We start from the raw sequence: 26,993 nt of genomic DNA on the forward strand, positions 1-26,993 counted from the left end.
AGCTCAGCACAATCACCGATCAAGAAGGGGCAGGACTTTTCGGGGTCTGAGTCTGATCCCCTCTTGCTGCTCCTTTGGGTAATACTTTGGGTGCCCAGAGTAAGATCCGGAACGCAGAAGGGGCTGAACTCAGGCTGAGGCTCCTTCTCTGCAAAGAGTCCCAAAGAGGATCCGGGAGGAGATCCAGGCCAAACATCCCACTTCAAAGGGGAATTCAGATGAGACCCACCATGTTTGGGGTCTCTTGGGGGGGCTGTGGGGGTCTCCTTCCTCTTTGCATTGTGCCTGACACCAGAAGTCTCTGCAGGGTGTCTACGGACAGGAGGGGCTTCCTTGCATCCTGCTGCTCTGCTTCAGTCAGCAGCTTTCAGAGTTGTTTCAGGCTGCAAAGGGTTAAATCTCACTCCAGGAGAAAATGATTCTGAAAAGGAGGTGCTGATCAGGCCCCTTGATGTCTCCAGAGAGTTTCCCAAGCAGGAGCCCCTTGGAGCTCATCCTGGTGCTTTCTACAAGTTGTTTGTGTGATGTCAGCAGAGATTCTGAGTCAGTTCCAGGAAGGGAAACTCCCCCTGCAGACTCAAGGGCAGAAAACGAAAGTGATTCTGACTTCCCTGTGCCAGGAGCCATGGCAGCTGTGGGAGACATCCAGGACCTCTGTGAGGAAGCCACCTGTGCCATCTGCCTGGACTATTTCAGGGACCCAGTGACCATCTCGGAGTGTGGGCACAACTTCTGCAGAGCCTGCCTGGCCCAGAGCTGGGGGGAGGAGGAGGAGGAGGGCGATGATGCTCTGGTGGTCTCCTGTCCCCAGTGCAGGGAAAGCGCTCAGAGAAAGAGCCTCATCTCAAACCGGGCACTGAAGAACATGGTGGAGATCGCCAGGAAGCTCTGTCTTGGGGGGCAAGGGGGGGCCAGAGAAGCGGAGGGGGTCTGTGAGAAGCACCAGGAGCCCCTGAAGCTCTTCTGCAAGGACCACCAAGCCCCCATCTGTCTAGTGTGTGTCACATCCAAGGAGCATGAAAGCCACAAGGTGGTTCCTCAGGAGGAGGCTTGCCAAGAGTACAAGGTAGGAAAGAGCTGAGGATCTTGATGGGGGGGGGGGAGAGAAGGGGCAGAGCTGCAGGAGCACCCCTGCTAAAAGACCCAAAGTTTGCCTATGCCTGACCCCCCACATCCAATTCTTCCTTGGACCAAACTGTATCACACAACTCCATAACTGGAAGGTTGTCACATGTAAAACATACCTGGATTCAGTCTGCTCTAAAATGTGCGCTTGTTTTTTGCAAAATCCTTAAACACATGATTCCCCCCTGCAGACAGGGCTGGTCCAAGATCAACTGGTTCCTGAGCCTGCATGCAACATGCTCCCCCCTTACACAATAATGTGCCAGCCTCTGCTGCTCCGCCTCTCTCATGTTCTGGCTCAGGACTCTCCTCCCCTCCACATTTCCCCTCCTCTCTGTCCCCCACTGACCTGCTGCCTGAGGCGACTGATTCAGTTGGCCTCCTGGATGGGCCGGCCCTGCCTCCAGGCAACACTACAGAATAAGGAAATTAGAATTTTCCACTTTAAAGTAAACTCTTGGCCTACTATAAATGGGACTCTCGCATGTCCAGATTTGCCCCAGGCAGTGGCGTGGCTAAAGAGGTGCAGGGGGTAGCAGTTGCACTGGGCATCAAGCTTTAGGGGGGCAACAAGTTGTGGCCAAAATTGTGAACATTTTTGGATGTATGAATAATACCATCATATATCCTTAGAAAGCTCATTTCATGCAAAATACAATGAAACAAACGGTACTGGAATATCTGTATTCTATCAAAAGTTATGGCCATTTAACCAGAAAATGAAAACACAACTACCTTATGGAACAAAAAGTGGATTTTTAAACTCCACCAAACTTTTCCGAGTGGTAAAGACCAGAAGTGATTGTGAGGAGCTCCAGAAGGATCTCTCCAGACTGGCAGAATGGGCAGCAAAATGGCAGATGCGCTTCAATGTCAGTAAGTGTAAAGTCATGCACATTGGGGCAAAAAATCAAAACTTTAGATATAGGCTGATGGGTTCTCAGCTGTCTGTGACAGATCAGGAAAGAGATCTTGGGGTGGTGGTGGACAGGTCGATGAAAGTGTCGACCCAATGTGCGGCGGCAGTGAAGAAGGCCAATTCTATGCTTGGGATCATTAGGAAGGGTATTGAGAACAAAACGGCTAGTATTATAATGCTGTTGTACAAATCGATGGTAAGGCCACACCTGGAGTATTGTGTCCAGTTCTGGTCACCGCATCTCAAAAAAGACATAGTGGAAATGGAAAAGGTGCAAAAGAGAGCGACTAAGATGATTACGGGGCTGGGGCACCTTCCTTATGAGGAAAGGCTACGGCATTTGGGCCTCTTCAGCCTAGAAAAGAGACGCTTGAGGGGGGACATGATTGAGACATACAAAATTATGCAGGGAATGGACAGAGTGGATAGGGAGATGCTCTTTACACTCTCACATAATACCAGAACCAGGGGACATCCACTAAAATTGAGTATTGGGAGAGTTAGAACAGACAAGAGAAAATATTTCTTTACTCAGCATGCGGTCGGTCTGTGGAACTCCTTGCCACAGGATGTGGTGCTGGCGTCTAGCCTAGACGCCTTTACAAGGGGATTGGACAAGTTTCTGGAGGAAAAATCCATTATGGGGTACAAGCCATGATGTGTATGCGCAACCTCCTGATTTTAGAAATGGGTTATGTCAGAATGCCAGATGCAAGGGAGGGCACCAGGATGAGGTCTCTTGTTATCTGGTGTGCTCCCTGGGGCATTTGGTGGGCCGCTGTGAGATACAGGAAGCTGGACTAGATGGGCCTATGGCCTGATCCAGTGGGGCTGTTCTTATGTTCTTATGTTCTTAAACTCAAAACTGACCAATGAGACTAATTGTTCTGAGAGGCAATGACATGTTATTATTTAATGGACATGTTGCAATGAAATGTTATCATGATAAGCATGGAACTAATAAGGTATTAATATGAATCAGCTCTCATTCCCATGTATCATAATACAGTTACCCTGCTAACTGGGTAAAGAGGCACTTTGCAAGTGGTGCTCACCTTTTATTAAGCAGAGGGTGAATAACCGTCCCCCTTCACCCCAGCACACTGTCTCGAACCAATCAGGGGCACTCTTTGTATTTATTTTCTTAATTAAATTTGATTTTGTCTTGGGGGGGGGCTACAAATCTACTTTGACCCCAGGTAGCAGATAGATGCCTTAGCTATGCCACTGGTTGGGGGGAGATGGCAGAGCAAGTGGGTGGTGAGCTGCTGGGGGGAGGAAGCAGGTTCCCCCCCCCCCCAATTTTCACTTTTTAAAAGTCCAGGCACAATATCACTTCCATTTGTGACATCACATTCGGGCCATCATTTTGAGCTTCGCAATGGGCTACGAGTTCATTAGCTACACCACTGGCCCCAGAGCAACAAAGCCTGAATTCAGGGCACACTCCCACTGCTTTCCTAGCAGGAAGAGCAGCCAATGTTGGAAACTGCCCAGGTACATCCTGGGTAGTCCAAAAATGCTGATCAGACTTGGATGCCTCTGCAAGGGACCCCTAGAGGCGGAAGGGGGCTGGAGCCGATGTGGTATGACAGAGGACTTGAATAAACTTTCAGAATGCCAGAAGGAGGATGGGTGAGATGTGGGGCGGAAGAGTGATCTGAGGAACCTCCTGGAGGAGGAAGGGGGATGGTACAGATGTGGTGTGACAGAGGACTTGAAAAGACTTTTAGAAGGCCATAAGGAGGGTGGGTGGGAGGTGGGTTGGAGGAGTGATCCAAGGAACCTCCTGGAGGAGGAAGGAGGCCTGAGCGGGCCAGGAGTGCCATCTGAATGGAAGAAGGAGGTGGTGGGTGAAGCCTAACCCCTCCCTTCCCAGGCCTGGAAAAAGACACCGAGACTCACAGCCGGGCCCTGGAGGACCCCCTCTGCTTGATCACCCCCACGGCAGCCACTGCAGGACAGCACCAGGCAGGGTCATCTAGACTTGCCACAAACAGAAGTAGGGCACTCAGCAACAAGGCTAAATGGCATCACATCCTGCTGGAAAAATTAATATACAGTTAATAGAACACACTGAAAAAGAACTTCAGTCCAAGTTGGTGCTAAATACTGGCTGGAAAAATTTCAAACAACTGAAAGTGCAGGTACACATGAAGTTCTTTACTGTATCTACTGCAGTATCTGTAGTTCTTTACTGTATCTACTCACTCAGACTGAGGCTGAGCTTTTACCTGAGCACCAGACCTGTCTGACAAGTTCTGACTGGATCTATTACTATAATAGAAGTTCTAGAATTATGGGATAAAGACCCTGAGGGACTGAGGGGGCTGCTGTAAAATACAGGAGTTTGGCTCAGGGAAGATGCACCTTGTCCAGTTGGCTTGATCCCACCTGTCTGTCTCTGAGCTTTCGTCTGTGTTTGTGTGTGTAACTATCAGTCATCTCTCCAAAGGAAATAAACTTGATCTTTCTTTTCTCACCAGGATCAAATCAGTAGCAGGCTGGAGATCTTGAGGATAGAAAGAGAAAAAGTTCTGACGTATAAAGCAGGTGCAGAAAAAGAAAGCCAAGACCTGCTGGTAAGTGTCACGATTGTTGGGCAGTTCACAGATACATTAACCCTTTTCTGGAGACGCGGAATAGAGCATGCAGGAGTCCAAAGGCAGGAGGCAGCTCTGCTGCTCTAGTCCTCCATGGCTGGAAAGGTCCCATTTTCTATGCACGGCCGTTCTGAGAGTGGGCCCTTTGAGGTCTTCAGGAAACTTTTTCATGATTAAATGTTGACTCAGAAATGTCCTTCCTATCATGTTCGATCTTATGGTACTGCAAGGACAGACTCATAGTCCAATCCAAATGAGCTTGCGCCAGCCCAGCACCAGAGTGCAGTGTCGCAAATGTGCCGTAAGGCATGTCTGTGACAGTTTGCACCGGTCTGGAGCTGAGACAGCGCTGGGCAGTGGCTCCAGGTGAGCGCCGGATGGCGGAGTGGTAAGTTTGGGCAAGGGTGAGGTGTTCCAGGGTGGAGGAAGGCATGGCAGGAGAGGGAGTGGGGGGGGGGAGAGTGTAGATGGTGACAGTCTCTGCTGCCAAATCCTGGCCCCCCCCCCCCACCGGTCCAGGAGACACGACACGGGTCTCCTCGAATCTTTGACTGCTCAATAGTGGGCTCAGAAGCAAGAAGACCCATCAGGGCCACCTGGTGATTACACAGGTTAAAGACTGTAAGCTCCCTTACCCAAGTACCCCTGCGCCGTTTCCCAGCCCCGTGGGATGCAACAGTAGCCATTTTGGTGCCTCTGCAGCCCTGGGTGCTGGAAAGCATTGGACTGGACTGTCAGTTCTTTGGTCTGCCATGCTTTTCTTCCTATCTACTTGTTGCAGAACCAAACAGAAGAAAAGAGACAAAAGACCAAGGCTGAGTTTCAACAAATACACCAGTTCCTGGAAGAAGAGGAGAGAAGCCTCCTGGCCCAGATAGAAGAGGTGGAGAAGGAGATTGCAAGAAGGAGGGACGAGCACCTGGCCAGACTCTGCAGGGAACTCTCCTCTCTGGAAAATGTCATCCAGGAGATGGAGGAGAAGTGTCAGCAGCCAGCCAGCGAATTCCTGCAGGTAAGGTCTGATCTGCTGAGCTCCACGGGCTGCCTGTGCTGTCAAGAGCAGCTGCATGTATAGTGCATTACAGCAGTCTGACTGGAATGGTAGCAGGGCAAGAGAAATTCCTAAACAAGGCTACATTTACAGAGGAATCTTACTGAGTATAAGAGGGGGTTGGGGCTGTATCTAAATTCAGTCTTGGTCATTTAACCGCTACTGCATAAACTACCATCTGACCCTCCTGCCTCTGACCAGAACCAAAGCCCAGATTGGATCAGAAGCTGCTTGGCGATAAGTATCCACTTGTGATATTGGGGTGTTATTCTGTACAGGGCAATGCAGCTCTGAGGTAAGGGAAGAAACATTCCCTTACTTTGAGGAGGCCTCTGTGACTGCTGCTGCAGCACACGTCCCATTTGCACAGCTATGCGTGCTGGAAAGTTGGTTAGGATTTGGGCCTAAGTTGGAGTTCTGGAACCATTGGGTGCTTAGCAGGGTTGACTGGTTTATTGCCCTGGCTTGCTGCCAGAGGTCGATCTAAAGAAATTCTCGGGGTCAGTTGGTTATCGTCCTGGCTGGTCATTAGGGATAGACCAGGAGAAACTCACAGGGGGTCTCAGTGCTAAGTCTTGCAGGTGCCTGAATGTGCCACGGAAGTGGGCCCTCCTCTTCCAAAATAAGGGGAGGAACCATGTACACCACCCTGAGCTGCTTAGAGGAAGGGTGGTATAAAAATGTGAATTAATCAATTAATAATATAATATAATATAATATAATATAATATAATATAATATAATATAATATAATATAATATAATATAATATAATATAATATAATTAATTACATCATATGGGGTGACAAAATTTTATGGGCCCCAGATGTCAAATGACCTAGCTACACCTCTGCCTACCCCAACCCATTTCCATAATCTCTCACCACCCTCCAACCCAACATGCTGACTCACTGTTGTTGGGGTATGTGATGGATCCACTAACATGCGGAGCTGCTACAAACTTAGTCCCTGTATGGCATGTGAAAGACAGAACTCTGCCAAATGAACATTCGAGGACCAGAGAGCATCTCTGTCCAGGGTCTTCCTTGTGGCAGGTGCTGAGTTTTCTTTCTTTTCTTTTCAGGATATTAGAAAGACCTTGCAGAGGTACGTGGATCCCACTCCTTTCCCTTCTTGCTTCCTGATGCTGGGAAAGGCTGTGAAGAACGTGGCTCTCCAGGGGCTTCTGGGGGGAGAGTATAGGACTCCCCACCCTCCAGTGTTGTGTCTCTTTGGAACAAGCTGCCAGTCCTCTGTCCCCTGCCTTCAGCAACATGTTGCCCTGAGGTGTTTGTGTACCTGCTGTATTCTCTATTCATGTTGCCATCACTAGAGAAGCCTCCTCCCCAAAGCACCCCCAGTGTGTCTGCTTCTGTCTCCAGGATTTCTACTCCTTTCTTCTGCTCCATGCTGTCCTTTTCTTCCAGTCAGGAATTCTGGATTGGATGCAGTGGTGTACCTAGAGGGGGGCAAGGAGGTCAAATGTCTCAGGTACTGCACTGGAGGTGCTGCTGTGACATGCCCCCTGCGACACCCCCCCCATACTCCAAGAGCAGCGCTGAAAATGGCTGCAGGAGAGCATCCACTCTCTGAATGGTTCCACACTGGTCTGAGGGCCGCCCCTCCTCTCTTGTGAAAGGCGAAGAGAGGGGCCCTTAGATGCAGCTGTGAGGGTTAGGGTTAGGTCTTCCCCCTCCCCTTGCGTTAAAGGGGAGGAGAGCGGTGGCATCGCTCAGCTGTGCAACCTGACAGGAGCTCAGCACTGCCTCTGCTCTTCTCCCCTTTAACACAAGGGAAGGGGTTAACTTCAGGGTGGTGAGAAGTGAAGCGACCTCCTCTCATTTCTCAGGCTCCGAGGACCCTTCCAGGCCCCTTCTGAGGGACCCAAATGCTGCCTGATTGGAGCGCTTTGAGGCCACTCAGAAGTGGTGCCAGGAGGCGAGCACCATTCCAGGAGGTGGGGAAGTGGGTGGCACCTCCTGGGCGCTGCTGCTGAGCGACCCCATAGCACTCTGATCAGGCCATCCCCTCTTTCCACTGCAATTCTGTGTCAAGGGCGGGGGGAGGAAAAGGGGGTGTGGGGCAGAAAAAGGGGTATTGTCCTGGGTGCCCCCAGGAATGCCTCTGATTGGGTGGATTTGAGGATCAGATTTTTTTCTCTCCACATCAGGTCTGAGAAGAAGGAGGCGTCTGAGAATCCTGTGGCTTTTCCTCCTGAGCTCACCTGCAGAATCGGGGGATTCCATGATGTGAAACCCCTTCTGGAGACAATCAGGAAGCAGTTTGAAGGTACTGAAAAATGATGTGCAAGGAGGCAGATGGTGGGCACGAATTGCCACGGTGCAGGGCTGAAAGGAAGGGGGCAGAGGAATCAGTGGTGTACCTGGGAATCCTGGCTTCTGGGGCAACCCCCAGTTTTCTGCCCCCCCCACACCTCTTGGCCCCCCCTTCCGCCCCCCCCCACCCATGACCCAGAAGTAATGACTTCCATGCGGCTTTCTCCTCCTTTCCCAATTTGGAAAAGAAAAGGGGGAACGAAGGAGGCAGCTGAGGTTTGGGGGTGCTGGAGGCTTCTCCAAGAAAGCTAGAGGGCGGGGCGCCTGGGCTAGAGCATCAGCCCTCATGCTCGAGGCCACCCACTCGCTTCCCAAGGCCTCTCTGAGGACTGATACTCTAGGCCGCCCTGTCACTTCCAGAGGTCTCTCTGAGGCAGGGAGCTGGACAGGAAGGGAGGATGTGCAGTAAACATCTCAGATAAAAAACGTGGGCACAGTTGGGAGAAGGCTGATTTCCTCAGGATGGTCTCCAGGCTGATCTTGTCTCTTTCCTCCCCTCCCTCCACCCAACAGCAAAGGTGACTCTGGATCCAGACACGGCTCATCCCCAACTCATCCTGTCCGAGGACTGCAAGAGTGTGAGATGCGGAGACAAACCTCAAGCTCTGCCCGACAATCCTGAGAGATTTGACACACGGCGTTGTGTGCTGGGCTGTGAGGGCTTCACAGCAGGCAGGCACTTCTGGGAGGTCACTGAGGGAGGGGAGGAAGGGTGGGCTGTGGGGGTGGCCAGAATGTCTGCGAGGAGAAAGGGCTTGTTTCGTCTTAATCCTGAGGAAGGGATCTGGGCTGTGGGGAAGTGGGCAGGTCAGTACAGAGTTTTTAATGCCCCCAAATCCATTCCTCTGTCCCTGAGCCAGGAGCTCAAGAGGATCCGAGTGACTCTGGACTGTGCTGGGGGACAGGTGGCCTTTTCTGATGCTGACACAGGAGTCCATCTCTACACCTACTCAGGAGCCTCGTTCTGCAGAGAGACCCTCCTCCCCTTCTTTTGGGTGTTTGGTAAAGCCCACCTGAGCCTCTCTCCCTGAGGCAGTTGCAGGCTCTTCTTCTCAGGCTCTGCTGGTTTTCCTTTCCAGACCAGACCAGAGTGATTGATAAGAAAGTGCCATCTATACATGTGTATAAGTGGTAGAATTTGTGCTTTAAACTGGCCCTGAAAAGAGCGTTGTCAGATTAGTTCTGAGGAAGGACTTGCTGCGGGCAAGTGGGGAGGTCAAGACAGAGTCTAGGAGTAGCTGCTGGGTGGGGTGAGGGGAGCAGGTGGGGGGAGCGGGGGGAGCAGGGAGAAGCACGACGCAGGGGGTGGGGGGAAGGAGCACTTTTTCTTCCCATTGATTGTTCTGAGGCAGCCACAGAAAGCAAAGAAACAATGTAACTGTTTAGCTTCTTCTCCAAACAGGCAGGAAAATGAAGGTGCTTAAGGAATCGCAGTCTGTGCGAGGGCTGCTGCCAGGGAAGTTCAGCTCCATCCTCTGCACAGAGCCTGCAGGTTCCACCAGCACCTTCATCTCCCTTCCTGTCTGGAGAAGAAGACAAATGGCTCTTTTTTTCTTTTGGGTTTTTTGCTGCTGCCTCAGAACAATTCCTGGTAAGCCCCTCATCCCCCACATTGATCAAAGGGTCACAGAAAACTCATTGTTTTTTTGGCTGGATTTATTTGTGAGATCAACTTTTGCTCAAGGGGCTGCAGTGATTGAGAGCCGCTTGGCAGCCAGAGCCTCTTTTCCAGCTCTGCAAAGGCCTCTCAACTCCTTCAGGCAGTCATTAAAACTAAATTGGAAGAAATCTGCTCTTTGCTCTGTCCCTGAATTCCCTCCTCCTCCTCCAGCTTCTTTCTCAAAGAGACCATCACGTGTTCAGGGCAACAAATAAAACAATCATCTCATCCAGCGATACCCAAACTCTTTGGTGATTCCCATACTCAAAGAATACCGGAAGCACTCCTGATGTAACTGCATATACATATAACCACTATACCCACTTAGCAGGTGCAAGTGTATTATGAGACATGGAAATGAGAGCTGACTCACATGAACACCTTATTGGATCCTTGACTACCAGTTTTTTAGTGACATAAATTTACTACATTACAATAAATTTTAATTAATAGAATCAAATCATTACATGACAAAGAAATTCACAAGAACTTGGAGAGGGACTTGTGTTTGGTTTCTGGAAAGGAGGAAAATGTTCTGAAGTAGGGTGATCAAATTGCTACCCAAGTGTGATGCCAGAAAGTGCTGGCAAAGAGAGGTCAGGCTGAACATATAGTGGAGAAATGTGGGGTGAGGGGCAGCGAGGAGACATGTTTGGAACAAGTGCAGGAGAGAGAGAATGTGAGGTGACTGAGTTGGGACCTTTGGGAGGTGGGGAGGAGTAAAGGGAGGGAAAGAAAGAGAGGTGTTAACTGGGATTATGAAATTTGGGGGTGGGAATGTGCCTGTGGGAGGGAGTGGGGTGTGGAGAAGAGAAGCACCAATTGCCTGCTAGTGTATTTGAGAAAAAAAGAGCGTGACCAAAAGCCCAATCCTAGCCATGACTACTCAGCTGTAAGCCCCATTATAGTCAATGGGGCGTACTCCCTGGTAAGTGTGGAAGGGATTGTGGCTCAACTCTAACAGGCAAGAAGTGTCTTGATGGGGAAGGCAACTCAGGGAGGGTCACTTTGGGAAGTTGCAGGCAAGGAAAAGGGACTCAAGGACCTCTTCAGCCAGCCAGTCCCTTGGTTGGTGGCCTCAGCAGACTTGCTCACTTCCTACCTGCTTCTGGCTCCCTCATTCTCACTCAGAGCTTGCCAGACTTCTCTGGCTGCCCAATCAGCGCGCAGGGCAGGCAACAACTTAACAACCACCTCACTGCCGAATCCCATGCATGTCTACTCAGAAGTAAGCCCCAGAATAGTCAACAGGGCTTACTCCCATGTAAGTGAGGATTGGGTTGCAACCTTAGTCTTGCTCAGCAGTGGCAACAAAGCAGCCGTGACCAGCCCCTTCATTGGCTGCTTCTTTTTGTTCTGCTGCTGTGTGAGGCTCAAAGCAGCCACTTCCCCACGTGCGCAGCTGCTGCCTGTCTCCTCCTGCCCCACAACACACCTGAGGCAGCCTCATGGCACACCAGTGTACCTTGGCACAGTGGTTGAAAAATGCTGCATTCTGGTTGTTGGATATAACTTTTGATTGAATACAGATATCTCCGTGCAGTTTGCTTCATTGTGTTCTGCATTAAATTACCTTTCCAATAATGTATGACATAATGTTATTCTTCATACATGCCAAGGTTTTCGCAACTTTGCCCATTAATGACTAACTCAGCTGGTTGCCCCCCTAAAGCTTGTTTCCCAGTGCAATAGCTACCCCCTGCACCCCCTCAGCTACGTCACTGCCTGGAGCAAAGTGACATGATCGAGGACAACTGAGGGCTCCTCTCACCATGTCTTGAGCCTCCCCCTTTAGTCGCCTGACTGCAGCCTCCTCTCCTTTCTGCAGGAAGATCAAAATGTGCCACAGCAGGCACAAAAGCAACGTTTTGCTCAAATGCTCCTGCCTTTGCACACCAGAAAATCCTGAAGCCCATGGACATAGGAAGAAGAAGCACTTTGCTCTCACCTCCTGGAGGAGTGTCACGGGAAGTCGTTCAGTCTGTCATCAACCTCCCACCCACTTTTCCATCATTCAGCATTGTGAAGACTCCTTTATCACTAACCACTGCACCAAAAAGGTGAGCATAAAATGATAGGAGCCCAGAAGGAATGACAATGCCACAGTCTCCACCTTTCTCCAGCTCTTCTTCGGAGAATGTTGGCTTTGAGGAGGGGCACCTTCAGGGGACGATTTTGTGGCTCCCTGGCTGCCTTTGGTACTCCCTGGGGAGCTGCATCTCACGATCTGGTTTGGGAACCACTGGTCCACCACTTAGCTAGGCTGCTGTTATCAACTGCATGTGCACAAGAGCAGAGGCTGGTGAAGGTTTCCAAAGAAATGGACTCACAGCTTCTAAGATGACGCATCATCTGAATGGTCAGAGGTTCCTACTGCTGGTGGAACAGAGAGCAAAATAAAACAAGAGAAGCTGCTTCTCATGGCTTCTTAAGGAGGGACATATAAAAGAAGAACACAGAAAAAGAGACCAATGAGAAGTCTCGTCTGCACAGGTGAGAGCATCCCATATGCTTGCAAGGTACAAACTGAACAGGCAACGGCTCCCCCTCCTGATGGGGAAAAACACCCACCTCCCCTGTTCATGTACAAGTTTTATCAAAATAATTAGAAAAAACAAAAAAAAGGTGAATAAAACATAAAACGTTAATATCCAAAGGCAATGCAAACAATTGGGAAATTTGGATTCACTAAAACCCCAATCCTAAATGGTCATTATTTACAGCACAGAGGGTATAGCCAGATATTTATCCTTCAGGCTGACAGAGGCAGGCCAGCAAGAGAGAGGGTGACAGGAGGGTGTAGCAGAGGCAGGGAGGGGGCATTTTTGGGTGGGGGAGGGCAGTCTGGAAGGTAGTAAAATATCCCCTTACCCAAGTTGAGCTCTAGTCAGCACCTAACTTGTGTTGGATACAGTTCAGGCCACTCTGCCTGCCTGTTCTAGTGCAAGTTGGGTTTGGGCTGCCTGGCTTGCAACTGTAGGAGCAGGAGGGGGAGTCGGGGACCAATGGAAACATTGCTGGGCAGAGGAGGATCTTGCAGGCCCTTCTCTGTTGAAATGGTATCAGTGCAGCATAATCTGTAGACTGAAGAGGAAGCAGGGAAAAGAGGGGAGGCCAATACTCCCAAGTGGACCACAGAATTTGCAAAGGGGTCCAGGATCCAAATGCACATCACCTGGTGCACCCTGAAAAAATTCCGCTCAATGGCCCTGCAAGCTGATGGTCTTATTCCTACAAACTGTGATTTGAATGACTGTGGTCACTAGTGGTGTCGCCTCCCCCTTTGCGTGCCTCCTGGTGCAGCTGCACCCCCAGCAATGCCACTGAGCCCAACACTCCCAGCAGCCTGGACAACAGCATCTGCCAAGGCAGGTCACCCTCTTCTGCAGGGCTCTGGTATGGTCTCGAGCTGTTCTTCAAGCACTGCTGTGCAAGCCTTAAAAAGAAAATGGACTTGCATGATCCAGAGTGACCAGATGTCCTCTTTTTCCAGGACATATCCTCTTTTCTTAACCTGGAAAAGAACTTAAATGTTGGATAGGATTGGGTCCTAAGTCCTTTTAACTGTAACTTTCCAGCAACAAGTCCTGGAGGTCTCCTTGTGACAAGGGAATGTTTGTTCCCTTACCTTGGGACTGCAATGTGGCTGCATTGGCTCTGGAAAGTTGGATAGCCCTTAGGCTGCAATCCTACTCACACCTGGGAAGCAAGCCCAATTGACTATATAATGTGATTCACACCTGTGTAGGCTTGCATAGGATTGGGCTGCTATTCCCAGGTAAGTGTGCTGAGGATGGTACAGTTAGCATTGCTGCTTCTCTAGCAGAAAAGTTCCTTTAGGTTATTCTCCCCCCCCCCCCCCCATGCAAGTGAAATGGCAGGCTGACTAGAAATTGAAGATTTTTTGAACAAGCTTGCAAATTGGGTTTAGGTCTTATCACCTAATGAAGAAGAACTGGAGAAGCACTGGGAAGAACTTGTGATCAGGGTGAACCTCAAAACCTGCAAGGCTTGTTACATGTGCTGTTCATTTTCATTTTTAGGCTGGGTTGTGGGTGCTTGGGCACCTACACAGCTGCAACACTTTCGAAGGACTGTGGTGGGGAGGTTCTGCTTCACCTGCCTCCCCACCCACTGCAGGCCCCTGGTCAGTAGCAGCCCTCAAACTTGTGGGAGAATCACCACTAGAGTAGACCAAAGTGATGGGTATCTGCTGTTGCCTGTTGGAAAGCAACCTAGAAGAACAGTCCCCTCATAGTACCTTTTTGCTCATTAGTGAAACTGTCCTTCAAGGCTGCCATTCTCTCTCAAACCCTGGAAGTCAACAACTCCCCTTGAACTTGTTGGGCTTCTGAGTAGATGTGCATTGGATTGCAACTGGAAGTTGGAGGGGGAAGCTTTAGAGCAGGGGTGCTCAATAGGTGGATCGCGAGGCAAAATGAGTAGATCGTGGAGTGCCGACCCCCCCCCCCTTCAGGTGCCTCTGGGAGGAAACACCGGGAGTAAGGCCCATTGTACACACACCCAGGTAAGTGTGGCTAGGACTGCAGCCTCACAGCCTAATCCTAGGCATGTCTACTCAGGAGTAAGTCCTGTTATACTCAGTGGGGCTCAAGGTACACCAACATACATTGTACACATAAATGTTATGTTATGATGGCGCAAACATTGTAAAAAAAAACTCTGGTAGATCTCCGGGCCTTGCTGGGTTTCAAAGTAGCTCTCGAGCCAAAAAAGTGTGAGCACCCCTGCTTTAGAGTTCACTGGAATTCTTTTTGGGGCTGGGTGGTAAAAGCAATAGAGAAGCATTTCTCAACCAGTAGTACTCATACCACTAGTGGTACTTGAGGTGGTGCCCAGTGGTACTCATGGCAGGACCCCCACCCCCAGACCTCCACTGCCTGGCAGTGAGACCAGCAATATGATGCAACAAACAGTGGTAGGAGGCTCAGTTCCGCTTTTCTTGCACTCAAAAAAGACCTCCCATCTACCCTGGGAGCCCAAACCTATGCATGTCTACTCAGAAATAAGTTCCATTATAGTCAATGGGACTTACTACCAGGAAAAAGTGGATAGGATTGTAGCCTGAGCCTCTTACCATGGTTTGTTGCATCATGTCTGGCCTCTTAGTATGGAAATGACTAGTGATAAAGTCATTCCAGTTACTTCCAGTTGTACTTCCCAGAGGTGGGCCATGCAAAATGGCGAGAGGCAGATGTAACAAACATCACCCCTGGGGTAGGGAAAGACCAAGGGAGACCCCCAAACCAGCCAGGACTCATCCCTCCTCCACCACCCTCAAGAGCAATGCTTATTTATTTTTGCTTACTCCAAGCCCCAGGTCCCATTATCATACATGCCCCTGGTCAATCACTGCACCCAATGTTTTAAATAAAAGATTTTTATTAAAGCTTTAAGGGAGCTTCAATTGCTCCATAAAAACATATCTACATGCAACACAATAGCTTTAAAAACAAGAAAGACCTTACCTAAAAAGAGGCTAAAACTACCATCTTACAAGTCTCAGTACTGCTTCCAATATAATAGCTGTCAGCACCCTTCCTCCTGCTCTCTCATTTCAGGCACCCAAGCCCAGGTTTTATTCTTTAAGTTATTAATACCCTACACCTGGTTAACCAACACCCAGCCTAAACCATCTTAAAGGGAAAGGGACTTGCCCCACCCCGTGACAGCAGATGCTGAGGAATGATGTAATAGAACAAAAAAGAAGGGGAGATGTAAAGATGTTACTATGCTGTTGTTGCTTTTGGTTGATGATGAGGTGTCGGACTATGTGCTCAGTGCACTTTTGCTGACCAGATGTTCACCACTAAAAGTGAACCAGATCCTTGGGAGCATTGACTGCTCTGGTAAAAATCACCAAGTTCCCACTGAGAAGGAAGGTGGCCCAGCTCAAAGCCCAGTGCAGCAAGTTGGTTTGTGCAGATTTGAAGGTGCTATGCTGCTGTGGTGTCTCCAGAGGTTGGTAACCTGGAGCCCTGGCAGTTCCCACCTCCTCTTCTTGGTGCCTTCCTGATTTCATTATACAACTGCCTTGAGAATTCAAGAAAAAAATGTCCATTTGAAGTTTGCATTTCAGCTGCATGTTTCTCCTCCTTGGAAACTAGTGGCCAGAGGCCTGTAAGTATGACCATAGAGGACAGAATTGCAGCCTTGCAATTTGGATTTAGACATTGGGTTAAAGTTACAGTGCAATCCTATGACTGTCTACTCAGACATAAGTCCCATTATGTTCAATGGGACTTACTCCCAGGAAAGTGTGTACTGTACAGTATAGGAGTGTAGCCATAGTCTTTCAACTTCCTTTGCAGCAGATAATTGAAGCTGAGTTGCTCATTAGGACATAGAACCTGTTGTTAATTTATTTGAATCCCACCACTGGCCCAATCCTAAAGAAGTGTGCACTGTCGCAAGTGTGTCGTAAGGTATGTTTACAGGCCCTACTGCCGGTGGAGCGACGGTGCTAGCTCAGAGTTGGCTGGCACTGGGCTAGTGCCATGGAAGCTCCACTGCTCGGTAGTAGCATAGACTGCTGTGCAGCGGAGAGGTAGGTGGAGGTGTGGGGGGAGGCGGCGTTCTGGGGTGGGGGAGGCAGAAGAAGGGCTGAGAGAGGGCAGGGAGAAGGTGTGCTGGGGGAGGGAGTAATGCAGAAGGAGGCAGGACCAGTGGAGCAAAGCTCCACCAGATCCTGAGCCTCCGTGTCAGGTCGGTACCTGACACGGAGGCTCTTACTTGGGACAGCCTTGTAGAATCAACCCTTGGGACACTGTCAGATCAAGTAACCCCACTGCAGGGCTACTCACCTTACCCAAGGAACTGGGTGGCAGCCATTTTCTGCGCCACTGCAGCCCTGGGCACGGGGTAGCTCGGGATTGGGCTGCCTATCGTTTCCATGCTTTTTATGAGATGATTGATTCTATCAGCAACTGAAGCTTGTTTGATCCTAAAAGCCCCTTGCTTTCTGAAGGGTTTAATTCTCATATAGTCCTATGAACCATCTCAGGGGAAAGGGGAGGAACATTTTGATTTCACTATTGTCCTAGAACAGAACTGGTCACACTTGTACATCCATGTTGCACCACTTCTCCTCTCACACACACACCCAGACACCCACTTCTCTATCTCTCTCTCTCTCTCTCTCTCTTAGTTTCTGGACTGTTTGAACACAACCCCCCCCCCCCCAAACAAACCAGAAAAGCACACACTGTAACTCACAGCATTGTAGCATATGTCCTCTCTTTCAGCTGCACTGCATGACTGGGAAATAATCCACCTCTGAATTCCAACTGACATTATGGAGTACACCTAGTTCCGTACGCTAAGCACAGATTTCAGCATCTTGGAGCTTTGACAGATTGCTATGTATGTTAGCAACACCAATAATATTGTGCACGATTGCATAAGAACATAAGTGTGACAAAAAAGGGAATATCAATGGCCAGGTAACATCTGAACTAGGAGAGTCTCTGCTTGTAGCCATGCTGAGAGGCCCAAGTACAAGGCTCCAGCTGTAACCAGCTTTAATTAGTGCATACCAGGCCTGGGAGAACTGTGGAGGAGGCCATTTCACAGGGCCCTCAGATATTGTACCAAGCTACCAAGTGAGCTTCAAGGCCAAGGTGATTAACAGCAGGGTTCAGCTGTGAACCTCTCAGGTTGGAAGGGGGGATTCCACCATGAGTAAGAAGGCTTGTGGTAGGTCCACCCCTAGAATGTTCGATTAGAATCAAGTTCTGATTGGTGGATGGGTCAGAGGACCTATAAAGGTGAGGGAGAGGAGTGTCCTTTGTTCTCACTTTGTCTCTGGCTAAGGGGGCCTGAGATCCTGGACCATCCTGGCAAGAGTGACCCAACTTGACTGCAGCAAGATGGGTTAGAATGGACTTTGAAAAGCTAAGACTTTGGTGAGTGATAGTTAGAGTTAGGAGTTAGTTGTTATTGTTTTATTTGTGCTGGGTGTTGTATTGTATTGGTGTGTTCTCTAAATTTCTAAAACTTTTGACTGATGCAGTGCTGCCTGTATAACTATGCCTTAACCATTTATTCAATAAATCCTTCTTATTACAACCAACTGGATTATTGGGAGTGGAGAAAGTACCGGGGACTGGTTGTGGGAGACAATCCAGTGTGTCAGGGGTGGACCCTGGAGACCCCGTATCGGGAGTCTACTCCTCTTTCCAAGCTGAGCCCAAGGCAGTGTAAGCTGGAGTACAACTCAAGGGGGGAGGGTTCCCCAAAGTTATCCTGGCTACCAGGAGTGGAAGCTCTGTGGTTTAAGAGCTATTTGGCAATTGGTCTTGGAGAGACCTGCGGGTGCCAAGGGACCATAGGGGTTTATGGCCACTTGATCACCCTGAGGGCAATAAAGAGATTACACGGCCAAAAGGAGTGCGGCCTATTTATTGTCACAATAAGAACATAAGAACAGCCCCACTGGATCAGGCCATAGGCCAGTAGTTCTCAAACTCTATGGGAGAATTTGAGAGCCACTAAGTTCTTGTGTGGGCGGGAGGGGGGAGGCAGCGGCTCGATCCCCAGGATCACGCCGCTGGGGGGGGGCTGCAAAGGACTGAGTCCTCTCTGCCTCCAGGCTGCCTCCGCCCCTTAAGAAGGCAGGGGCCAGGGCCCACAGGCCCCAGTTTAAAAAGCCCTGTCATAGGCCCATCTAGTTCACCTTTCTGTATCTCACAGCGGCCCACCAAATGCCCCAGGGAGCACACCAGATAACAAGAGACCTGCATCCTGGTGCCCTCCCTTGCATCTGGCATAGCCCATTTCTAAAACTAGGAGGTTGCACATACACATCATGGCTTGTAACCCATAAGGCCCAAATAGGATTAGACCATATGCCATGTTGGAGACCATATCATCAAGGCTGCCAGTCTTGTCAGTCTCTTTCTGGACACAATTCAAAGTGCTGGTAAAAATGATTTGGATATTGAAGGAAACTTTTCCTCTACAGCAATTTTTTTTTTTAAATCTTTGGTTTAAGAGCAGCTAATATGAAAATGCTTACAGTTTCCCCGTGTTCACAAATTAGCTTTACGTACCCACACATGCCTTTGCCTTTGCCTTTGATCTCAGTGTTGGACTGAAGAGGAATGCATCTAGGCAGAATTCAACAGGTGATGCTTTCACAATGCTTTCCACAAGATATGCCTGGTGAGTGTCTGTCTGATGTCATTTCTACAACGCACAGTGCTTTCCCAAAATGCTCTCTACTACTGTAGGAAATATCCAGGCAGAAATTTTACAGGAGCAGCATTCACAACCATCATCATCATCATACTTGGTACGTGCCAGGTTTCAGATGCAGAAAGAGTTTGATGCAGGAAGAGCAGCCACTATTGTAATTTTTCCCCCCTGAATTTCTACAGGAGCAGCACCCCACAATCACTTCCCACTAGCAAGCTGCTAAGGGTATGCACAGTATGTGCAAGGACTTAGATGTAGGGATTGTATCCAAATTTGTAATTTTTTCCTTCAGCATTTTGTAAAGTACAGTTCTAGGGAGATTTCACAATGAGTGTTTTGTGAATGCTTTATTCATCCTTTCTCTGACTTTCAGGTACACTTTACTTTAAACATAATTCACACATGACTTTTGGCCACCTGAAGACATTGTGCCACAAACACTCCTGTGTATGATGCTGACCCCTTTAGATGGGGAAGACTGTATTTCCAATGAAATGCAAATGCAGGACATCTCAGTTCTCCACCTGGAAGAGAGAGAGGGAAGATCTGAGTTCAGAATACTGCACTGCTCCATGCAGTTAGACAGAGGTGAGGCTGGCTGCCTCTGTTGGGGAATGGGTTCAGGAGGTACCCTGAATCCAGCAGCACCTCCATGGCCACCTCACCTAGCCCCCTTCCCCCCCCCATGAAAATCAATAAATCCAAATTGTTATTGCCAGTATTGCTCCTGAATGCTTCTTTTATATAACATTTTATGTGTTTATATCTTTCTATTTTCCTTCTTTATATGTATTTCTCCTAGTATCTTGCTTATTGAGTGAAACTCCAGTCTTTTGCTTTGTGTTCAGCTCCATAAATGCTGGTTCCTAACAATGTTGCAGCAATGACTGAAGAGTCCTAAAAAACAAGCATCGAAATATGCGTGCATGAATGAACATGTCCTGATGTTATCTGCACTGGGAGTGCTGGTAACAGTGTGGGGGTGTTGCATGCAGGTGACTCTCCCCTCCCTTGGGCTGTGGCAATAGTGATTCTGCTATGGCAAAAAGCAGACGGGCCACAGACTTTAGGCACCATTTCCCCCTTGACCCAGCCTAACAATGCATTTTGGGATAAGCAGTCACACAGGCCAACACACATTTTGCTTCCTTAAACATTAAACCCAATTCCTGGGTATATTTGGGGTGCTGATTCCAAAAATAGCATCTGTTTTGCCCAATCACATCTAGTTTTGGAGACACGGCATAGCCTCTTTAGTGAATGGTTCAAACAGCTTCCTAATGAGGAAGGCTATACTATGGCTTCCTTATGAGCAAGCTGCTTGAACCATTCACTATTGGTTAACTATTAGCTATTAATTAAAAGATAAACTTACTATTTTAAAAAAAAGAACTACTTTAGTATTAAATTTGTCAGTGCTGCGTTAGACTCTGTGATAAAAGAAAACAGAAGCGAAAAATGGTAAAGAGGTGGGATACGTATGAGCCCACATGTCCATTTCAGGGTTAGATCACACTGATGCAGTGATGTTATGATGAATAAGTAATATGGTTTATTATAACTCTATATTTCCCAATACTACGTAATATTATGGATCAACTTTTCTAGAATTACAATATACAAAACTATGTGGGCTTACACAAAATGTGAATGCCATTCTTCGCACAATCTATGAAAACTTTTTCTGAGATCCCAGGAAATTTGCAGCTCCCCTTCTTTGGCTCCTGGGCCCCCTTTGGACACCAGACCCAGGTACAATATCCCCCCTACACTCCTCTCTCGTAGGATCTGATGTCAGGCTACTGGTCTGCCTAGCTCAGTACTGTACTTTCTACGCTGAGTGACAGAAGCTCTCTGGGCTTGCAGAGGAGATCTTTCCAAGGCCCACATGGAGATTCCAGGGATTGAACCTGAGACTTCTTTTCAGAAAGCTGCTGCTATAACACTGAGCAACAACCCTTCCCATGTAGCATCAATGTGGTCTCTCCCCACTCAGTGGGGCAGCTTTGGAACGGTGTTCAAAATTTTTACATGTTAATGCAGAGAAACTGCTTGGGATGCCAGCCAGTTATGCTGACATCTCATTTTGCACCTGCGTCCAAAGACTGCAAAACGGATTAGGACACTGGCATCCCCCAGAAATACCTGCTCTGAATACAATGGAGTATTTTTATACTTCAGTTTTCTCTCTTTCTTTCTCCACCCCTCCTGTTTGTGTGTGTTTGGGGAGGGTATTATTCCTGTAAGATTCTCTAAGTCAGTGGTTCTCAAACTGGTAGGTTGTGACCCAAAAGCTCAAGGAATACTGTCCCTGCCTCTTTAAAGGGTAGGAGTGAGAGAATGGCGGCAATGCAATCTCCAAGATTGTGTCACTTCTGGGGATGCAGGAGCTTTTTTCAACTTTACCTGCCAGCCTCCCTGGGGTGGAGCCCCACGGCTTGTAAAAAGTAAAAAAAGTGATTGCAACCCACTTCCAGTTTTGCGATTGCAACCAGACTTAGAAACTACAAGTCATAATGGACATGTGATTTCAGTCCTTGATTTATTATTTTTTCCTTCAAACTATTGCGGGGGGGGGGGATCCCAAATCACAAACCAACTGTGCAGGAAATGGGGGTAGAAGGGCTTTAGCACTTAGTCCCTGCTATAGTTCCAACTGTCATCGTATTCCCCCAAAGCTATTTATAGTTTTAAAAGTTTTGAAAACCATCCATTGGCTTCTACCCTGCTGAACATCAGTCACTGCTCTTAATTATCTTTGGTGCTGCCTTATTCCATTTGTACATGAACTTCCTGCTCCATTTGGTGGCAGACACTTCAAGGTCTGTGGCAAGCAGCACAATCCTATGCAGTTTACTCAGAAATAAGTAGAACTGAGTTCAATAGAACTGACTCCCAGGTAAGTGTGCATTGGATTGTAACCAAAGACTCTTGTCCAGCCCTGTTGGGCTGGGTAAGGAAAGAAAATACTTCTTTACCCGACATGTAATTAGTCTGTGGAACTCCTTGCCACAGGAAGTAGTAATGGCATCTTGCCTAGATGCCTTTAAGAGGGGATTGGACTCATTTATGGAGGAAAAGTTCATCATGGGTTACAAATCATGGTAGGTATGTGCAAGCTCCCAGTTTTAGAGGTAGGCTACCCCAGAGTGCCAGATGTAGGGGAGGGCACCAGGATGCAGGTTGTGTCTGTTGTCTTGTGTGCTCCCTGAAGCATTTGATGGGCCACTGTGAGATATAGGAAGCTGGACTAGATGGGCCTTTGACCTGATCCAGTGGGGCTCTTATGTTCCTTTTAACTGAAGATGTTGGGTTGAACGGGAACCACAATGCTGTGTGTGCCATCAAATTCAGTCCCCTCTCCTTGGCCCATGTCCTGCCCCTCTTCTCATCATGAAATGGGCTGTTCATCATAGCTGGTTGAAAAAAAATAGGGTTTCTTTTTGTCTAACTATTTTGGCCACCCTCTCTTAGACATCATCATTCATATGGGGAAGGAACACTGAAAATAATGATGAAACTCAGTTAAGCAATCATTTGCTTAAATCAGTTAAGCATATCCTTTGCTTAACTCAGCAATCAGTTAATTGTCCTTGTCCACAGTCCACAGTTAATTGTCCACAGTTAACTCAGAAAATCAGTTAAGCATATCCTTTGGCAATCATGGAGAAAAAGAATAAAGACTTCTCTCACTCTCAATTAAAGGGGTGTTTACTTTCCCAGACATTCCACCTTCATTGACTATTCATATTATTTGAATTGAAATACATTCACAGTACTGATGAGTCTAAATGTTATTTGGGCCTCTCCCTGGGGCATTTGGTGGGCTACCATGAGATACAGGAACCTGGATGGGCCTATGGCCTGATCCAGTGGGGCAGTTCAGCCTAGAGAACCCCAGGCTGGCAAGGGAGGGGAGGTGTGTTCAGTAGGTTTCATGTGTTAAAAATTGGTCATGTTTGATGAAGTGGCCCATGTTAAACCCACAGTCTGGTGTCTTTGTTTGTTGGTGTGAAGGTAAATAGAATGCCAGATGCAGGGGAGTGGCAGTGAGATGCAAGTATCTTGTGGTCTTGTGTGCTCCCTGAGGCATCTGGTGGGCCACTGTGAGATATAAGAAGCTGGACTAGATGCACTGGATAAGATGCTGGGCCCGATCCAGCAGGGAAATTCTTATGTTCTTATGAGAAGATCCTAATTCTGAGTGTCTGCTTCCCACTTGCTCTTGTCCTTTTTGCTAAAGGCTTTGTTAAAATTCACCAAGATGAATAGGACACTCCAAATTGCTCTGATTTGTGGCACTGGGGGGAAGTGTCACTGTGAGTAACAAGGGAGGTCTTGACAAGGAAGAAGGTTCTGCGCTGGGCTGAGATGAGCTTTGACTGGGGAACCACCAGGGATCCAGAAGTTTTAGCTGATTTTGCTCGGGGTGGTGGTTATATTTTTGATCATTAGGTGAAAAAAAAGGTATGGAAAAGGTTTGGATTTTGAATCTGATCAATTTTGAAGGAGCAAGAATGGTCATCTTCCTTCTGACCATTACCCCCCACCCAGTCAGAAGTGTACATCACCTCAGGCCACACTAGTTTCACTGACTGGTTTCTGCAAGGCTAACCAGATTACAGGAACAGAGCAGAATAAGGAAAATAAGCCTCTTCCCCAAAACTGCGTTGAAGCTGTCAGTGAATTGGTAGTGATGGCTATTCATCTTCAAATGACAAAGGCCTACAAAATTGAGGGTCAGAAAAGTTTCTCCCAAAATTTATGGTGGTTTGATATGAATTTGGGGTGCCAATTCCAAAAAATAGTTAATAGTTCATAGTTAATAGTAAGTTAATCTATCTTTTTTTAGTAATGTCTTCTGAAATGATGTTTCAGTGTAAGTTCTTTCTCCTTATCTGTATTGTAGTGTAAACAAAGATGTTCAAATCAAATTTGCTTTCTTATCTCTGATACTCTTATTTATATTTACTGTGAAGGGAGTATAAGGCCTTAAATGCAGAAAATTAACTCCACCTCACTCCATCCCTCTTTCATCTTCCATACCCTTCTTGACCTTACAGGCTACAGCTTCATGGCATAATAAACCATAATAAACAATGACTGATGGAGAAGGGATGGTGTGCCCTCTGATAAAATTCTTCTCAAAGGCCCTGCCTAACACAGCAGAATGGCCTGAGCCCCATGTTCAGGGTGTCTCTGTGGCATCCTGGTGCCAACCAATCAGTGTCTTCCACATCAGCTGTTGTGCAGACTTAAATACAACATATAAGTTAATTTTTTAAGGAGCTCCATGTACATAAATAATGGCAATAAAGTATGTCAGTAAGTATGTCAGTTACTAATCCATTATTAATTAAATTTAAAGTGCAATCCTATGCACAATTACTCTGAAGTAAGTGCTCAGTGTGGCTTACTTCCAGGTCATGTAGTCCAGTCATTCTGAAACTTTTAGCGCCGGGACTTCTTAGAATCAGAATCTGTCAGGGCCCACCGGAAGTGATGTCATGACAGGAAGTGACATCAAAAAGCAGGAAAATTTTTAAGAATCCTAGGTTACAATCCTACCCACATGTACCCAGGAGTAAGCCCCATTGACTATCATTGTTAAAAGCATATATAGAGTAGCCTGTTAAAAGTACAGATTTGTAACCTTTCCCCAAATGCAGTCACGTACCATGGTAGCATCACATCTAATATATTAAAAATAAAATATTTAAATGAATGGGGACCCACCTGAAATTGGTTCATGACCCACCTAGTGGGTCATAACCCACTGAAAAACACTGATGTAGTCCAGTGATTTTCAACGTTTTCCTTCTCCCAGCACACTGACCTTCACCTCTTGTGATGTCACATCCGACTTCTGCGGTACTCTTCTGGGTTGTGCAGTTCTGTTTCTAGGGCAGCTGTAGTGACAAATTGTCTGTCTCTCTTTCTCTGCCAGTTCTAAGGGGCCACTGGAGGAATAGGGGTAGACAATTTGTTACCACAGACTATTGCCCTAGAAAGAGAGCCACAGAACCCGGAAGAGTTTTTCAGTGTCTTTCAACAGCTGAGCTCCAAACTCCCACAGAACACCTGCCGAAATATCACAGGACATCAGTGTTCCATGGCACACCATTTGAAAAGAATTGCCTCTTCTTTGCGCACTGGGGGACCAAAAAATTATAACACTTGCCTACTGGTGGGGTTTGAGTTGATCGTGACTATCATAATCAGGAAAGAGATCATCTTAGGGCTGTGATACATCACTCAAAAGAAATGTCAGCCCAGCATATTGTAGCTGTGAAAAACAAAGTCCATGGGTCTGATCCAGGCATAATAGTTAATAGGAATTGTTGAATGATCAGTAACTGTCTGGGAACACTGTCTGTTTCTTCTGGATTACTTGAAGGACAAACTGAATGGGTACTTAGCAGGTAGTTCTACATGCTAAGCATAGATTTCAGCACCTTGTTCCTTTGGCAGATGAGATATGCTGATGAGAGCAGCAGGCATTTCATTCTCATAATGCAACTCATTAAATAGTTCTGTATACAGAAATGGTATATTTTCAGCATTTCTCCATTGGTTATCATGAGCATCATGACTTTTCAAGAAGTTGCTTGTTGAAAGCATATACAGTACTAGATTCAGGATTGATACAGCACTGGTCCTGTACTGGTTAGGATTGGACTGTAAATCTTTTCCTTTTTAATCTATTTATTAGGACAACTAAAATTAATATACACAAACCCACAAAACCTTAAACATACAATAATGCACACCCTACAACATACAAACAAACAAATAATGAAAACAGACATTTAAAGTTATATAGCAAGTGCGGAGTCCTAAATCAAAATTAATTTGTTCTGCAAAATATTAATCAATAATCACTAAACATATTAAGGGCCCAATCCTAACTGGCCCTTGTACTGGCAAAAGTCTCTTGTGCCGGCTGAGAGGTGTCGTGAAATGCCATAAAGCACTGTCGTGCCACCGGGGGAGGAGGGAAGCCAGCGCACATCTGTGCACCAGCCTCTGGAGGCTGAAATAGACCCCACAGAGCTGGTGCACCGGTACGTTTACACCAGCCAAGTCAGGCTGACACGGGAGCTTTGGAAGGGTGGGGGGAGGGTGGAATGCGAGCATTCCTGGGCAAGGGGAGGGCAGGCGGTGGGTGGGCCCATGGGCTGCCTGGGACCAGGTGGGGTTAGAGTCAAGATCCTGTTCTTGGGCTGGATTCTAACCCCCCTCCCAGGCAACTTAGCAGGGTACCAGGCTGCTTGCATCTGCACCACCTCTTTAGGTGGCTGCTGTTACTTTACCCTTGCCCTGGGCTGAGCCACAGACAGCCCAACTCTGCACTGGATATGGGGCAGGTCAGCTGGCCTGCCTGTTCCAGCGCAGTTTAGGATTGGGCTGTAAGTATCATATCTTAAACAGTTTATTACTTCTTTCTAAAATACTTCCTTAAATTGTTCTAATTTTTTTTTTATTCCTCTCCAAATCAATTATTTCATCTAAGTCTAATCTAAAAGGTGGTTCAATCATTTCCATGCTTTCAAAGAGATGATTGATTCTGTCTTCAGCAGAAGCTTGTTTAAACCTAAACCCCCCTGGCTTTTTGAAAATAGTTTAATTCCCATGTCTTGTTGGCATCCTTCAGTCTCGGAAGACTATGGTGTCACGCTCTGAATGGTGGTTCTGGAACAGAGTGTCCTCTCCAGTGCGCGAAGCCTGGGTAAAGTAGGTATGGAGGATAGGCTGTTACCCATGCAGCAAATCCCCCCTCTCCACGTCGCTGAAATGGTCCAATGGAAAGGCAGAGGCCAATACAGTTGGTTCCAGCGGCGTTGCAGGAGTTGCCAGAGCGTGACTGTGTTCAGCCATGAACTGCCTCAGGGACTCCGGCTCCGGATTTTGCCTTGAGGTTGACTCCTGAAGCCTTTTCCATAACTGGATGTAGCCACAAGGCAGTGGAGGTTTGGGATCAGAGTTTTCCTTCTCTCAGATGAGCTGCCTTCCCAGGCTGACGAGTCCCATCTACCCGGTGGCTGTTTAGTCGCCTCTTACGACAAGTACAGCCAAACTGAGGGC

General features: G+C 47.7%; 1 protein-coding gene across 1 annotated transcript; it reads left to right on the top strand.

The window, feature by feature from the left end:
* Positions 1 to 612: 612 nt before the first annotated feature.
* LOC136640448 (E3 ubiquitin-protein ligase TRIM7-like) lies at positions 613 to 9,928 on the top strand. The gene is made up of 6 exons (XM_066615594.1): positions 613 to 1,066; positions 4,531 to 4,626; positions 5,429 to 5,659; positions 6,781 to 6,803; positions 7,867 to 7,985; positions 8,546 to 9,928. Exons 1-6 carry the CDS (start codon positions 626 to 628, stop codon positions 9,061 to 9,063), a joined length of 1,428 nt encoding a protein of 475 aa, XP_066471691.1. The 5' UTR covers positions 613 to 625; the 3' UTR covers positions 9,064 to 9,928.
* The last annotated feature ends 17,065 nt before the right edge of the window (positions 9,929 to 26,993 follow it).

This window comes from Tiliqua scincoides, chromosome 2, assembly GCF_035046505.1.
Source record: "Tiliqua scincoides isolate rTilSci1 chromosome 2, rTilSci1.hap2, whole genome shotgun sequence".
In the NCBI taxonomy this organism is placed as follows: domain Eukaryota; kingdom Metazoa; phylum Chordata; class Lepidosauria; order Squamata; family Scincidae; genus Tiliqua; species Tiliqua scincoides.